Below are 15974 nucleotides of genomic sequence, written 5' to 3' on the forward strand. Positions count from 1 at the left end.
CACTCTCAATCCCAGTTATGGATGGGTGGCAATCAAGTCAGCTGTTTAGTCCTGGATGAAATCAAATTTCTTGAGTACCTGGCTTGGACTGAAATAGTTTATAGCTACCATTGGGCAGGAGGTACAGAAGCCTGAAGCCCCACAACACTAAGTTCAGGAACAGGTACTTAACAACTCTCCACAAACCTAATCACCACCTCAGTATAGCATCATTATCACCATTTTGCACTGCAATGGACTTTGCTTTCTTTTTTTTGTTTAATTGTGTTCATTTTTGTATAGTTTTGTGTAACTTATGCTGTTATGTTGTTATGTTGGGGTGTATGGGGTGTCAGGGAGGGGTAGCACCTCTGGTGGGGAACATGTCGCGTCCTTTTCAGGGCGGTTAGTCCACCTTTGGTCCCCACCTGGCACTCAGCTCTCACCTGTGGCTCCCCGTAGCTGTTTGCATGCGGCAGCGGCGACACCCCGGGCAACGGCTTCGCCAAGCCGGCTAAACCAGGTGAGGGTAGCCGACGGGTCTCAAACCCTCGGTGAGATAGGGAGTTGTCTATCCCAGCATGTGAAGACAGACTCCGGCGGATTGAGCGGACGAGACCTATGGAAGGTCCAACGGTCAAGAAGGCGGTCTCTGCAAGTGTCATGGAATGTGTAAAGCAGGATTAGACACAGAAGATGTCCCAGTCATCCACTGCGCCGAGTCCCATCTCCAGCCGTCTAGACTCTGTCTTGCCACTGGATCCAGATGGGAATTGGGAAGAGAGAGTGAGGCTGACGCTGTTCAACTCTCCCTCACTTAAATCCAAATCACGCGCTAGTCTCAACACCATCATAATGGTGTCAAGATCCTCATCGACGTCAACGATGGACGAACAACCAATGTTGTTACGTTATGTTTTTCTTTTTGTATTTATATTAATTTATGTTTTCTTGCTGAATTTTCTGTCTCTGATGCTATGTTTCTGTGATGCTGCTGCAAGTAATTTTTTCATTATACCCCTGCATACACGTACTTGTTCATATGACAATAAATACTGTGTTGACTTTGATTGAAAAACAGGCAAATGAAGAAAATTCCAGCATACACCTGTCTTGTGCCTTGTAAATAGTTGAACGGTTACAGGTTTCAGGAGCTGAGTCACTCAGGGTAGTGTGCCAGCCTTTGACCTACATGGTATTAATGCAGAGGGCCTAGCTGAGTTTCTAATCAGTCTTGACCACCATGCTGTTCATTATCCGGGACAGCCAGCACCCAGGGCCATGCTCTATTCTCACTGCTGCCTTCAGGAAGGCGGTACAAGAGCCTCAGGACTCACACCGCTAGGTTCAAGAACAGTTATTACCCCTCAATCATCAGGCTCCTGAATCAAAGGGGATAACCTCACTTGGCCCATCACTGAACAGCTCCCACAACCTATGGACTCACTTTCAAGGATTCTTCATCTCATGTTCTCAATATTTATTGCATATTTAGCTATTAGTATTATTTTTTTTCTTTTTGCATTTTATTGTCCACCCAGTTGGTGCGGTCTTTCATTGATTCTATTATGGTTATTGGATTTATTGAGTATGCTGGCAAGAAAACGAATCTCAGGGTTGCATATGGTGACATATATGTACTTTGGTACTTCGTACTTTTTGAACTTTGAACTCTATAATATTAATATCACTGAATGTTAAAGGAATGTAGCTAGACAGCATGCAAGGCCAACATCAGGAGAACAATGCTAAACAAACTGCTAATTATTCTTCAGGCAGAGTATTTTCAACACTAATTCGAACATGTAACATAGAACAGACCAGTCAGCCCATGATGGCTGTGTCAACCATGATGTCAAGTAAAACTCATCCTATCTGCTTGTACCTGCCTTATATCCCTCCACCTCCAGCATGTTTCTGTGTCTGTTTAAATGCCTCATATCAGCTTCTACCATTACCACTGGCAGCACATCCACTGTGTGTGAAAAAATAATACTCCCACTCCTTCCCCACATCTCCTTCAAACCTCTGCCCCCATCTTAAAGCTACGTCACCTTTTATTTGATATTTCTACCTTGGGAAAAATGACCGATCTTTGCCTCTCTATCAGGTCTCCTCACAGCCTCCAATTCTCCAGAGAAAATGATCGAAGTTTGTCCAAGTTCTCCTTGTGCTGATACTTTCTCATCCTAACATCCAAATGAAATTCTTCTGCACCCTCTCCAATGACTCCATCTCCTTACTGTAATGAGGAAAGCAGAAAACATGCCAAATGTGGCCAGACCAAATTAAGAAGAGTTTGTGTCTGAAGTGGACTCCAGTTCAAAGTTGAGCCTTATATTATTTAGGCTTGCTGCCACACTTACTTGGTGAGGAGATAATATTGAATGCACTTGTCTCATTAGTTTCAGTCCTTCAGGACAGAGCATCAGTGTGCGTACTGCAAAAGAACTGGCTGTGAGAACTGTGGAATCATGGAACATCCCCGGCAGAGCAGCTCCATCTCCTACTCTGCCTGTCCGCTGTGGTAGATCAAGCCATAAACAGACCTGCATCCTTTGTTTACACAGCTAAGGGACCAAACATTTCATTTCAGTGGTTGCCTGGGAGACCTGAAAAGCAACATGAGCAAAGTCCACTCCGACATCTGTTGGGCATCCTCTGGTCATTGCAATTGCATCTTATAGCAACAGCTATACATCAGTAATTGGGGCAAAATAAAGTTTAAACTTGCTGAGTTGGTCATCTGAGACAACGTCAGGTGGAACTAATTCAGTGATATTGATATTATGGAGTTCAAAGTTCTGGTCAATTTTTGGCTCTTACCTATGTTAAAGGATCATTAATATAATTTCTGCTTCACAGACCTTTAAGTTCACACATTGGTAAGCTGTGTCTGACTGCATTACAACAATGATTACACTTCATTGGCTTTGAAATGTTTAAAGGAAGCCCTGAGCTCTTCATAAGTACGTATACAGTAAAAGTCTTGGGGAGCAATTTGCCTTTGGTTAGCAGTCAACTAAACACCTAAAGTTCCATGAGCTCAAGGAATGGAACATTCACAACCAATATCCCTTCATGTATTTTGAACTGACAATTAAAAATGAATTCCTCTCAGCTTCTGTCTCCTGGATAGCATCAAGTTTGAGTGTTGTAGCTGCATTCATTGAGGCAAATGGAGAATATGCTCACGTGTGTGTTATAAATAATCGTAAATTCTTGTGTGTTAGGAGACAATTTTTGTCTGGTATTATTCTGTGTCACAATTAGGAAATAACAGATTTAGAAAAAAAGTCTTTTTTCAATTACTTTACTGTGATGCGCACTCCAAATAGTACTAAGAAAGGTCATTTCAGCAAATCATTTCAAATAGTTAGAAGAGCACCTTGAATCAACTCCCCCCTCCAAGTCACTACACACTGTATCCTGACTTGGAAGTACAGTACTGTGCAGAGGTCTTAGGCACATATATGTAGTATTTGTCAATGTAGAGCAGAGAGCAAGTTTGTAAATCTGGCAGGAGCAAAGGATGTTAGGCATTGTGAGGGCGGAGCTCCGCGGGAGGGGTGTGGGACACGTGGCGGAGAAGAACTGCCAGGCCAAGGGGCGTGGCATGGGTGCAGACGTGCCCAGCCCTGAGACACCAGACAAGGTCATTTGATTCCAAACAATTGGTTTATTGATCACTACAGAATGTCTCTGATGCTTCCGCTCCCTATACTCTCCCTTCCCCTTTTCCCAACCATGATTCCCCTCCCCCTGTCCCCTTCCCACTCTCAGTCTACAACAGAGACCCATATCTGATTCAGGTTTATCATTCCTCACATATGTCATGAAATTGTTTTTTTTTTTGTGGCAGCAGTGCAGTGCAATACATAAAATTACGGCAGTACTGTGCAAAAGTCTTAGGCACCCTAGACATCTACATATGCAGTATGTGCCTAAGACTTCTGCACAGTACTGTCCATTGCCTGTCCTTCATTGTCATTCAGTCTAAATTCCAAAACTTCCTACCCAACAACCTTTACCAAAAGGACTTCAGCAATTCAAGGAGGCAATGCACAACATCTTTCTTTTTAAAGTAAATTTGAGATGTCCATTTGATGTTAGCCTTCCCAGCAACATTCACATCCTAAAAAATGAGTAAATAAACTATCCCTAAATTTGGCATGAAATAGAATATTTCTGAACGTGCAAGAGAGATCAAAGTGCTATTGACAGGGTAGCTTGGGAATTGATGTTTCTTCTGTTTGGAAATGTCTGGAATAAAGGGTTGTCCATTCAAATCAGAGCTGAGAAGTCAGCTCTGCAGGTGCAAAATTCACTGTGAGCGGGCTGTGGAGGGTCCGTCACTCCATTGAGATCTTCAAGGCAGAGTTTGATGAGCTTATTGTCATATGCACAAATATATGTGCACACAGGTGTAATAAAAAGCTTACTTGCAGCAACAGCATTGACACATAGCATCATGTAAGCAGCATTTACAAGAAAAAGCAAAAGTACATGATTTTTTTTACAAGAAACATAATTAGAACAAAAAGAATGATGTCCATTTTAGTGCAATGTTGTGAAAGTGCTCAGAGAGTTGCTAAACTGTACTGATGGGTGTTCAAGAAACAAATGGTTCAAGGAACAAATGATTCAAAGAAGTATTTGTTTTTGAACCTTGTGGTGAGGGACTTCTGTACCTCCTGCCCAATGGTAGCTGCGAGTGGATGGCATGGCCTATATAGAGTGGATCTTTGATGATAGATGTTGCATTCTGAAAGCAACATTTCCTGTACATACTACTGATGGTGAGTAGGGATGTGCATGTGATGTATTGGGCAGTGTCCACTACTTTCTGCAGATTCCTATATTCCTGTACATTCAAATTGCCTCACCAGACCCTGATGTAACCAGGCAGGTTTGATAGATTTTAAGATATTAAGGGAATCAAGTATTATTTGGTTAGAACAGGAAATTGGCACTGAGATAGAAGATCAGCCATGATGTTATTGAATCACAGAGTAGCACAAGGGTCAGAAAGGCCTATTCCAGATTTAATATTTATGCTCCTTTGAAGAACTGCCCCCCAAAATGATATTACTAATTGAAAATAAAGGGACAGGTTTATGATTTGTGGACAATGCTTTTATTTGAAAAGCAGAATGGATGTTAGTTTGAAATCACTGTTTTCTTGATGTATTGTATACTTGGAAACAGATTCTAAGAAATAAATTCTTACCCAGTTTATATTTTTTTCAGCACAGAAGATTACAATGCACAATTGGAAAGTAAATATGGAGAAGTGGAAATGGTTCAGTTCATGAGGCAATAAGAAAGTAATAGGAAATGCCATTTTTGATTAGTAGCCAGAAATGTCAATGTAAGCTTTGAAAAGGTTAAATAGGTTACATTACCTTGCCAATAAAAAGCTTAGTATCTTGTAGGTGAAATTACAGTGTCAATTCAGAGGTAACTGAACATGAATCTTATTGCAATTGTTACCATAGACTAAGTTTTCCATCTTGACCTAACATTACCTTTAATTGTTCAAAACCAAATTTGATAGAAATAGCAATGTGTCCTTGAACAAACAATGAGGAATGGCTTTCAACAATTTTGATCAGCTTTATTTCAAAGTCTTATGGAAATGATTCATTTTATGTATGTAAATAATTTGGCACAGAAAAAGTTTTAAATGTGAGTGTATCAGTCTTACAGATACAGTAAAATTGTTCAAAGTAAAACATTTTAGTTAAAAATCCTAAGTGTTTTGTTAAAAATTCTAAAATAGATTACAAGAATGTCACAAAATAAATCAAAAACAACATATAACTACTTTTGTAGATGCTATTTTATGCTTATATAGAGATCTGCATAATTTAATTTTAAATCAATGATTAATACATATTTTGTGCTGGCATTAGTTTTGAAGCTTTTCATTCATAAAAGTGAATTGAGACGTGAAACTATTTTTATGCCCTCTGCACATCTTGCCATAAAACTGATTTAACAAATATATTTCAAAATCATACACATTTTATTATAAAATGATTTATAACAAATTGAAACTAGAAATGCCAACAGAAAGTTGCAAAAACATTTTTATTAGTCTTTGATTTTTTGGATTCTGTTTGTTTAGACATATAATTATCATGCTAATCATGTTACATTCTATTATATTGACAGTGTAATGCAAACACTAATCAAATATTTATTTGTTGTTTGCTATTCATTATCATCTTCATTTAGGTTTAGGAGCTATTCTGTATTTCTGTCACACAGTAAGGGGGAGTCAAAAAAAGGGACATAGCTACAAAATAAAGGGCTGGTCCTTCAAAAATTAGGTTTGTTGAAATTTCTTCTCTCAAATGACAATGAATTCCCTGTCTCTGAGGGTGGTGGAGGACAGATAGATTATTAGGGATGCTTTTGATGAAAACTGCCAAATATATGAAAGGTCATGGGGAACTGGCACAGAAGAGGAGTTGAGACCAGGATAGCTGAGGTGTGATTAGATTGCAGGCTTCAGGGGTCTGGTGGCCTATTCCTTTTGTCTTGTGTTCTTTTAACATGCTTACCTCCTCTCTCCTAACTTGTTTTTGTCACTTTCTTAACATAACATTTTTACATTAGCTAATATTTGAAACTTTAATTAAATTACTGACACAATAATTACTTATAAGCCTTCTTCCCTTATAACTTGATTTGGAGACCGTAAGGTGCTCAATTTTCTCTACAAGTGCAGTAAATATATTTATGCCTTTGAGCAATAGAAAATAGGACTTGCTCACGGTTCTGAGGGAAGAGATCAGCCAAGTATAAATGAATTTTTTTTAAAATGCAGATGCTGGAAATTTAAAAAAAAAACAGAAAATACTGGAAAAAATTCAGCAGATCAGGCAGCGTTTGTAGAAAAAAGACAGTCAACATTTCAAGTCTGCGGTCCAACATCAGAATTGGTAGCTGGCAAAAGGTCGCAGACCCAAAATATTGACTGTTTTCTATCCACACATCCTGCATAACCTGTTGAGTTTTTCCAGCATTTTCTGTTTTTGTATCAGTCAAATATTATTTTGAATTTTGTGGCCCAGAAGTTGTACTGATTCCACCAGATTTCCACAACAGCCCTAACAGAGGTCAGCAGCCCTCTCAACCATGAATACAATACAGAGCTTCCATCTGCCCCATACATGAGATAAGTGATTGAGCTTATGTGGTGTGGTGGACCTCCACATGTCAGCTGTTCCTGCTACTGCTGCCTCTATTTAGCTGTGTGGTCATTAGTGATACACCCAATTCTGGTGCTATGTATCAGCCTTGATTTAGTGGTTGTACTCTTGTCTTCTGAGATAAGTGGTTGTAGGTTTATTTCAACTGATGTTTCAGAGCAGCTCTGAAGTCGAGTTGCATTGGTGGAAGTACCAAACAACACAAACAAAATGCTGGAGGAACTCAGCAAGTTGGGCAGCATCTATGGAAGGAGGGGAGTAAACAGCAGACATTCTGGGCTGAGACCCAAAGGGCCGAAACATCAACTGTTTACTCCACTCCATAGATCAGGGGTTCCCAGCCTGGGGTCCACAGATCCCAGGCTTAATGGCATTGGTCTATGGCATAAAAAGGTTTGGGAACCCCTGCCACAGATGTTGCCTGACTTGCTAAGTTCCAAAAACCTTTGTGTTGGTGGAAGTACTATCTGTTATATGGTACAATAAAATGTACTGTATAATGATCTGATCTGTATGAACAATTTGCAAGACAAGCTTTTTACTCTATCTTGGTACATACGACAATAATAAACCAATTCCAATGTTTGGTCCATCCATTTCAGCTGGATATATAAAACCCTGTACAATGATTAGGAAAATTCTCTAATTGCGTAATCAACATTTGTTTCTCAAATAAAGCTACCAACATTACCTCAAATGGTGGTTTGCCTCATTACTGTGTGTAGGAACTTGCAATGCATCCATTTCCTAGCGTGTTACTTTACAATACCGATTGCATTTTAGACTCTCAAGGCCTTTCGAGTGATCAGATGCTGCAACATGAGTGCACACTTATGTGGGTTTTACATGTTGATTAGCCAGGCTACTCAACTGGCCCAGTTCCCCAAACATTTCCCATGTCTCCCTTGTTTAGAGTTATCACTAGGAGAGGTAACCTACCCCTCATCGTGGCATCCCTCAGTGCCACCCTACTCCCATTGCCCCTAACTAACACCTGCTAGCAGGCACTGGAGTTCCCAGCAGTCATGGTCAAGTTACTGGCCAAAGATACACTTAGTGGCCACTTTTTTAGGTACACCTGCCCATTAATGCAAATAACTAATCAGCCAATCACATGGCAGCATTTCAATGAAAAAAAACATGCAAACATGGTTAAGGGGTTCAGTTGTGGTCAGAATGGGGGAGACTTTGACTGTGGAATGACTGTTGGTGCTAGACGGGGTGGTGTGAGTATCTCAGAAACTGCTAATCTCCTGGGATTTTCACACACAACAGTCTCTGGAGTTTACAGAGAATGGTGCGAAAAACAGAAAAACATCCAGTGAGTGGCAGTTCTGTGGACAAAAGCACCTTGTTAATGAGAGAGGTCAGAGGAAAATGGTCAGACTGGGTCAAGCTGACAGGAAGGTGACAGTAACTCAAATAACCACTCGTTACAACAATGGTGTGTAGAAGAGGGTCTCTGAACACACAACAGGTCAAACCTTGAAGTGGATGGGCTACAGCAGCAGAAGACCACGAACATACACTCAGTGGCCACTTCATTAGGCACAAAAGGTACCCTGTAAAGTAGCTATTGAGTGTATGTCCCAATAGCTCTTGTATTTGACTTGGAAATGAAGACATCTCTCACTCACATTTCAGTTGCTGGGATTTTATTTTGGGCAGTGCTTTAATTTAAATAATGATTAAAATTATGTATTGACAATGTTTAGTGCACAGCAGTGTAAAATTCTCGATATGAAATATTACTATTGCACACACCATAGCAGGAACAAAAAACTGTTAACAAATGAGTTACTGGGGTGTTATTGATGGCAATAGTAATTCTAGTCTACTGCCTTATCATTTCACTATCAATCCAGATATTCAAATACTTGTTGTATTTGAACATATTCTGATGGAGTCTATGCAGGAAGAAGCACAAGTGTTAGATTTACTTATTGTGTCCACACTGACTTTATTAACTCCTCCATTGCTGAATTGCCTTGGGAACAATATTTCTCTTGTTTGAGCTTCATTTTATATTCCAGACGGTTAATGCTAAATGCTTTCAAATTAAATTTTCAACAATCTCCACTACTGAAGGCAACAATATCTTGCAATAAAACAGGTTTGTTTTAAATGAACCAGTACAGTATAACTAATTATCTACAGAGACAAATCTAGTTAGAGTGTCTGGTTTGACTTAAACACATTTAGGAGACTATTATGGGCAAATTTGTTAATATTTGACAGCGCTTACCTTTATCACTTTGCATCTCATCTGAGCAGAGACCATATGGCTGTTTCTAAGGTTCCCTACTCGAAACATCAGGCACATTTTGCCGTCACGCTGAGAGATGACTGCGCTGTGGCTGAACATCAAAGTCTCTGCCCTTTTCTTTGGCTGGGACATTTTGATGAACATACACCCGATCAAAAAGGCATCCACAATGGAGCCAAGCAAAGACTGGAACAAGAAGAGGATGATACCCTCCGGGCATTTTTCAGTGATGTATCTGAAGCCATAACCAATAGTGGCTTCTGTTTCTATGAAGAAAAGAAAAGCTGATGGAAAATTGTAGACATTGGCCACACATGGAGTGTAGTTCTCCCCATGGGTTTGATCTATGTCTCCACGGATGTAGGCTATGATCCACCACATTGAAGCCATCACCAGCCAGGCTATTGTGTAAGTCAGAATGAAAATTAGAAGGTTCCATCTCCACTTCAGATCCACTAAAGTAGTGAACAGATCAGAAATATACCTACTTGTCTCTCCGCCTAAGTTCCCATGCTGTACGTTACATCGACCATTCTTGTCAACAAACCTTTGTCTTTTCTTTTTTATGGGAGCGTTGTAGGTAGAACCCCTGGAAGTATTGACAACTTGATAGTCTTCACCGAATTTTCGACGGAGTGCAGACATCCTTTCAGCACTAGACTGGTACCATTAATCCTTGTCCAGTGTTGTTTTATCCTTGAAGCAGCCTCAGTCTTTGTGTAATGACACAGGTCTCCTTTCAAATCTGGAAGTTGGAAAGGCACTAAATAACATTGTTTAGTTGCTAGGTAGCTTAGGATTTTTACTTTAAAAGATGTTTCCCCGTTGCTAGGGAGTTTAATGTCTCTCGACAACGAAGAGAAGTGGGGACTCTCCTCGATTCAGCTGCTTTTGTGATGATCAGAAGAGGTAGGAGGCTCGGGAGCATGTGCAGCTTTGTTACAGGAATGCTGCTGTGGTCTTGGAGACTCCCTGGGAACTGTTATCCAGCATCATCATGCTTCTAGAGATAGGAGCTGTACACGGCAGCTGACTGACCAATTGGAGCACATTACTGCCTTGCAATCATCCCTCAGAGAAGTGATGAACAGAATGAGTGAACAGAAAGAAAGAGGCAGGCAAATAAAAATGGTATAAAAATAAGATTGACAAGCAACAGTGAAACAGAATAACAGAGAAAGAGACACCAAAACACTGACAGAAATAATATCAGTGAGACCATAGATAATTTTAGCAATGCAAAGTTCAGACATTCATAACATTAATGTAATATCACTACATTAACCATTTTCCATTAAACTAATATACTAGAAAAAATCATGGTGACAATACAAATAAAAACTTATTCCAACTTAAATAATTTTAATAGTTCAAAAAGATCTTGAAAATGTTAAAATGTTGATAGAAACTAAAAAATAAAGAGGAAGAGAAATCTGAGTTTGTGCATTATAATAGCTGTATCATTTACAAAATTTCAGTTTCTCAAGGGTTACAATGAAAATGTGAATGAGATATGATGCTGCCCCCTACAGCTAAACATTACCCTGTAAAATCAAACAAAGCCAGAGCCCCAATATTACATGGTAGCACTGAGCATATTGTTTTGATCATCTACTCTCATGGTTTCGGAAAAAGCTTTAAAATTGGTTAATTTCTCCAACAAAATAGAATTGAGGAGTTCCACACATATGCAGTAAGTATCTCCTTCAGAGTAACTTACAATATCAAACTTTGCAGAAACAGCACCTTATGAATAGATACTCTGGTACCTAGCATCACCTTATGTACATACATCTCTGTATATAAGCTAATCTTATGTATTTATATTTATTGTGTAACACCCTGGGAAAGGTTTCACTGCTAATGTAATGGTTTTTCTGTACAAGCACTGCTAATGGTCTTTTTTTAGCAGCAGTGTTTGGGTTATGGCTAGAGATAACGGGGGCTTTCGAATGTGTGCTGTCCGATGAAGGGAGTGTGTTTTTCTTGTTATGTGCCTGCGACCGAGGTGATCTGGGTCTTTCGTTCGGCGAAAGATGGGGAGAGAAGATGCCAGAATGGAGAGGTCATGGACACCAGAAAGGAGTGGGGCCGGGAGTGGATGAAGCCTGTGGAAATCGATGGAGGACCAGTGGAAGGGAAACTGTGAGCTCCAACTTGTGCATATTAGACGTTTCATTAAAATGGGCCCTTTTCTTTTTGTTTTACTTTACTAACCCTTTAGTCAAATTAAGAGTTATAAAACTAAATCATTTAATTGCATATGATGTACCGTCTGTTAACTCATGGTACTGATTTGTAACAGGGTGACACATCACTCAGCATCCACACAGACAGGAGGCTTTCCACCTCAATCTCCCACGTTTGGTGGGACCAGAGATTGTCTTCCCCAGACTTACACAGCCGACAGAACCTGAGGGTTACAGTTGTGTTCTTTACACTTATTGTGCATTTTCTATGCAGCATCAGACCCAGAGTAACAATCATTTTGTTCTCTTTACACTCGTGCACTGAAGAGTGACAATAAACAATCTTGAATCTTGAATCTAATCTACACGCGACTCCAGACACAGTAATGTGGGTGACTCTTAATTGCCCTGTGATCTCAGTGATGTTCACACCTTATGATCAAATAAGTAAAACCAAATCTCATCGCAGATGTCTCATCAAAAACTATATGCAGACAGAGAAACTGATGCTGAATAACAGGTTGATATTGAGTCCCCTTGATTTTAACTCCTCATGTAGTTGCATTACAACAAACTTAGAGTGTTCAAAGGACCCCCATATTTTGTTCACATTTATGCCTTTGCTATTTTCATACATCAAGCTGGGTGCCTATATATTCATGGTTGGTCTCTGAACAAATAGCATTTTATATTTTATATGACAAAGAATGATAGTCTGGAAGTTATAGTAACGGTGAATTATTTTTTATTATAATTAGAGCAGTGACTCTGCTGATGGACTTTAATTATTTATTTGCCACATTTGCTAGCTTGTGCGTCATGAATTTTCCACAATAATTGCGGAGGTGCTTGACAACTAAGTGCTCTTCTGCTGAAAAATGGGTTGGTGCCTGCATAACTGATGAGGGAAGCACAGGAAACTGCATACTGCATCTTAATCCCAAATCTGAAGTCAGGACATGGGCTACTTTTCATGCATCTGAAATATGCCTGATTTGTCAGGCATTGGTCTCTCTGAGCCTCACCCAATTTTCTTCCATGGTATTGCATTTGTGGAAATTTTCCTAAAGCAAATATCCGATAAGTTCTCTGAAAAGCATTTAGACAAAATCATTACAATAGACTTTCTAATTCTGTACTGGTTATAATAGAACAATGGGTTGGCGATCCCCAAGGTCAGTGAAACCTGGAGCCAGATGTCTGAGGTCAGTGAGGCCCGGGATTGGAGGCCCAAGATCAATTGGCAGGTTCTGAGGTTGAAGGCCTGTGATCGGGGAGTCCTGAGGTCAAAGCTCCAAAGTCAGCGAGTCCGAAGCCCAAGGCTGGCAAGTTTGAAGGTTAAAGACCTGTTGAAGCTCCTAAGTTGGTGAGTCTGGAAGTCGGAGGCCAAATAACTGCAGGTCTGGAGCCACAGTCTGGAGGTTAAAGGTCCAGAGGTGACCTTTCCTGGGGGTTAGAAGCCCATCTGCATGTGTGGGTGGGGGTGGGAAAGGGATTTGTTTTGTTGTTGATGATTTTGTATGTTGGATGCATGTTCTACTGAACATTGTGGCCATGTGATGTTGACACCAGAATGCTGACACCTGCAGGCTGCCCCCAGCACAACCTCAGACTGTGTTGACTGTTAAGACAAACAACGTATTTCACTGTATGTTTCAATGTACACGTAATAAATAAATAAGTACATATAATTCTAAATCTGTCTAATTGGATTGGTGGAAATTGCAGGGAGGTGTGAATGGAGAGAGATCACTGAGAGATTGTAGAGAGGATTGCAGTGGAGAGGAGATCGCAAGAGGAGCAAGATGATTGTAAAGGGGTGAGAGAGGCAAGATATCCATGTGGCGGAGAAGTTGGGGACACAGAGCTCCGGAAAGCCATTATGGAGGTGATTACAGAAGAGGAGTGGAGAGGGTTAGGAGGGACATAGGGATTTTGGCAATAAGCAGATTTGAATGGTAGTGACAAGATTCTGATGAAGGATCTCAGCCCAAACCATCAACTTTTTATTCCTCTCCATAGATGCTGTCTGGCCTGCTGGGTTCCTCCAGCATTTTTGTGTGTCTTACCCTGGATTTCCAGCATCTGCAGAGTCTCTTGTATTTGTATGTTGGTCCATACTGGGATTTGCAATAATGGTATGACCAGATTTGAAATCTGTCACCAAGAATATCATATATAGCAAAATGTATAGTCACAAATATTCCTTACCAATATACCGTCATATCCAAATTTAATTTATCAGCAGCCAGTAGTGATACCGTCAGTCTTGTTGCATTCTTTATTTGTCTATCCCTCCCTGCCATTGTGATGATTACACTTCAATGTACAATTTGCTGAATTTTCAACAGCCTTTGCAGTAGACATCGCAATTATTCAAACAATTAATATATTGCATAGCAAATGTTTCCATTATTCAACACTGGTATTCATCTTCATCATCATACTGTTCATAGCTTGCCTTATCCAGAAACCCAGTGTTAAACTTTTATGAAGAATACTGCAACATTTACCCAGGCAACTGCAAAGGAACAATTTTAATTCCAGAATTAAAGAACACCACTATCTAGATTTTAAAAAATTCTCCATATGCAAAACACCAAAATCAAACGAAATTTAATTTTATTTTTAAATGTTCTTTTAACTATTGAGTCAATTGGCAATTAGTCATCTAGTCTGCCTGATACTGATTCCTCTGAACTCTCTGTAGATACAAATTGAAACTATGAAATTGTGCCTCCACCTTCTGTTTTGTGGCCTGCCCAGACATCACGGAATCATAGAAATTTGTCTCACTACAAGAGGCCACTCAGCTTATCCAGTCCATGCCAGCTGGAGGTTCTGTCTGGCTTAATCCTCTTCCCAGCTTTTAGGCCATTGCCTCATTTGTAATTGTGTATACTTCACACAAAACACATATTTTGTACGTGCTATGAAAGTTCCTGCCTCCATCAACCTTCAGCCAGTGAATTCCAGATCCTATCACGCTTGCATGAAAGCTATTTTACTCAATTCTTTTCTAATGCTGTCAGTTAGTCTGTGCCCCTTAACTACTTGCCTTTCTGCTAAGGGAAAAAGATCCCTGAATCCACACCTCGCAAAGTGCTATTTGCAGTCTGTTCATTGCTAGCCAACTCACATAAATGTAGTGGCCACCATAAGGTAGCAGATGTGGTAGTTCAATTGTAATCTGTTTTAGAACTAGTGGATCTGCCATGACTTACTCAATGTACTATTGTAAATGTATAAAGAGCAGAAATGAAGGCAAAAATTATGTGCATATATTTTTGGTGCTCGGATACAAGAACATGAAATGAATACTGTAAAGAATTTTTAGTTTCCATTCCCAGCAATTTTCAGCATTGATTTTGTTTTATATCATTGATTAGTAAGATAACTGGGTAATCTTATGTCTTTGTTTCTCTAGGGCAGAGCAGTCCCTGCCAGGGACTGTGGGATGTGGGAATATTCGGCCTGGTGGATCAGGCAACTGATAAACGACTTCACTTTGCATGAAACTGTAAAACATTTAAAACTGGGCATCATATTAGACATTGTAGTGTTTCATTCCTGCTATTTCATATCTGTTCTGGCACTCTGGGTGTCCACTGGATAAGTAAAACTCTTCAGTGCTCTTCTCTAGAAATAAGTGTAATGTTGCCTTGGGTGCACTGAAGCTTAGTGTGATAAATGGCCTATCTTTGATTTCCTTACAGCACAGTAAACGAAAGAAAAACCAAATAAGCTTCCTCACTGGAGTGAGGAGGAAATCAAAAGGCTAATTAACTCATTTCATTGTCAATCAGCTCCAAGAATCTGATTGTGAAGCATAACTGGTAAAGAAGTTTCATTTAGCTGCTTAATATAATGTGCTGTATATTAATATTATTACTCAGAAGAACCTTTTTCAGAATCATTACTTTCTATTTAGTTGAAATACTAACACAACAAGAACCAGAAAAGCACTATTAATAGAGCGAGTGCAGGAGAAACAGACAGAAGACTGAACATTGGCAAATTGGAGCTTCTTATATAACAACACTCCATAAAAACCACAAATGAATACACACATTATATTTGATTACCCGATAGCTTATTTGTGGAATATGGTTGAACAAAAAGGGGCAGACTTTTTTTTAAATGAGTGTATCCTCTTATCTCATTCATTGCTTGAAGAATATAAATTATGGAGACTAACACTCAATTAATGTCATATCTTTTTCTGATGTTTTAAGTTTTCCATTGCTGACACTAGTTATTTTAGATTATTTTGATAATTATCTGCTTAGTAGGGATAGATCATTGTGGATGGCTTTGGGC

General features: G+C 39.6%; 1 protein-coding gene across 1 annotated transcript in view; it reads right to left on the reverse strand.

Annotated features, from left to right (window-relative positions):
• Positions 1-10110, reverse strand: part of LOC140191498 (G protein-activated inward rectifier potassium channel 1-like) — a 63970-nt gene extending 53860 nt beyond the window's left edge. Inside the window, exon 1 of the mRNA XM_072248951.1 lies at positions 9445-10110. Coding sequence (XP_072105052.1) covers positions 9445-10110 — 666 coding nt within the window. The remainder of the gene's footprint in view (positions 1-9444) is intronic.
• Positions 10111-15974: the final 5864 nt, after the last annotated feature.

This window comes from Mobula birostris, chromosome X (assembly GCF_030028105.1).
Source record: "Mobula birostris isolate sMobBir1 chromosome X, sMobBir1.hap1, whole genome shotgun sequence".
NCBI lineage: Eukaryota > Metazoa > Chordata > Chondrichthyes > Myliobatiformes > Myliobatidae > Mobula > Mobula birostris.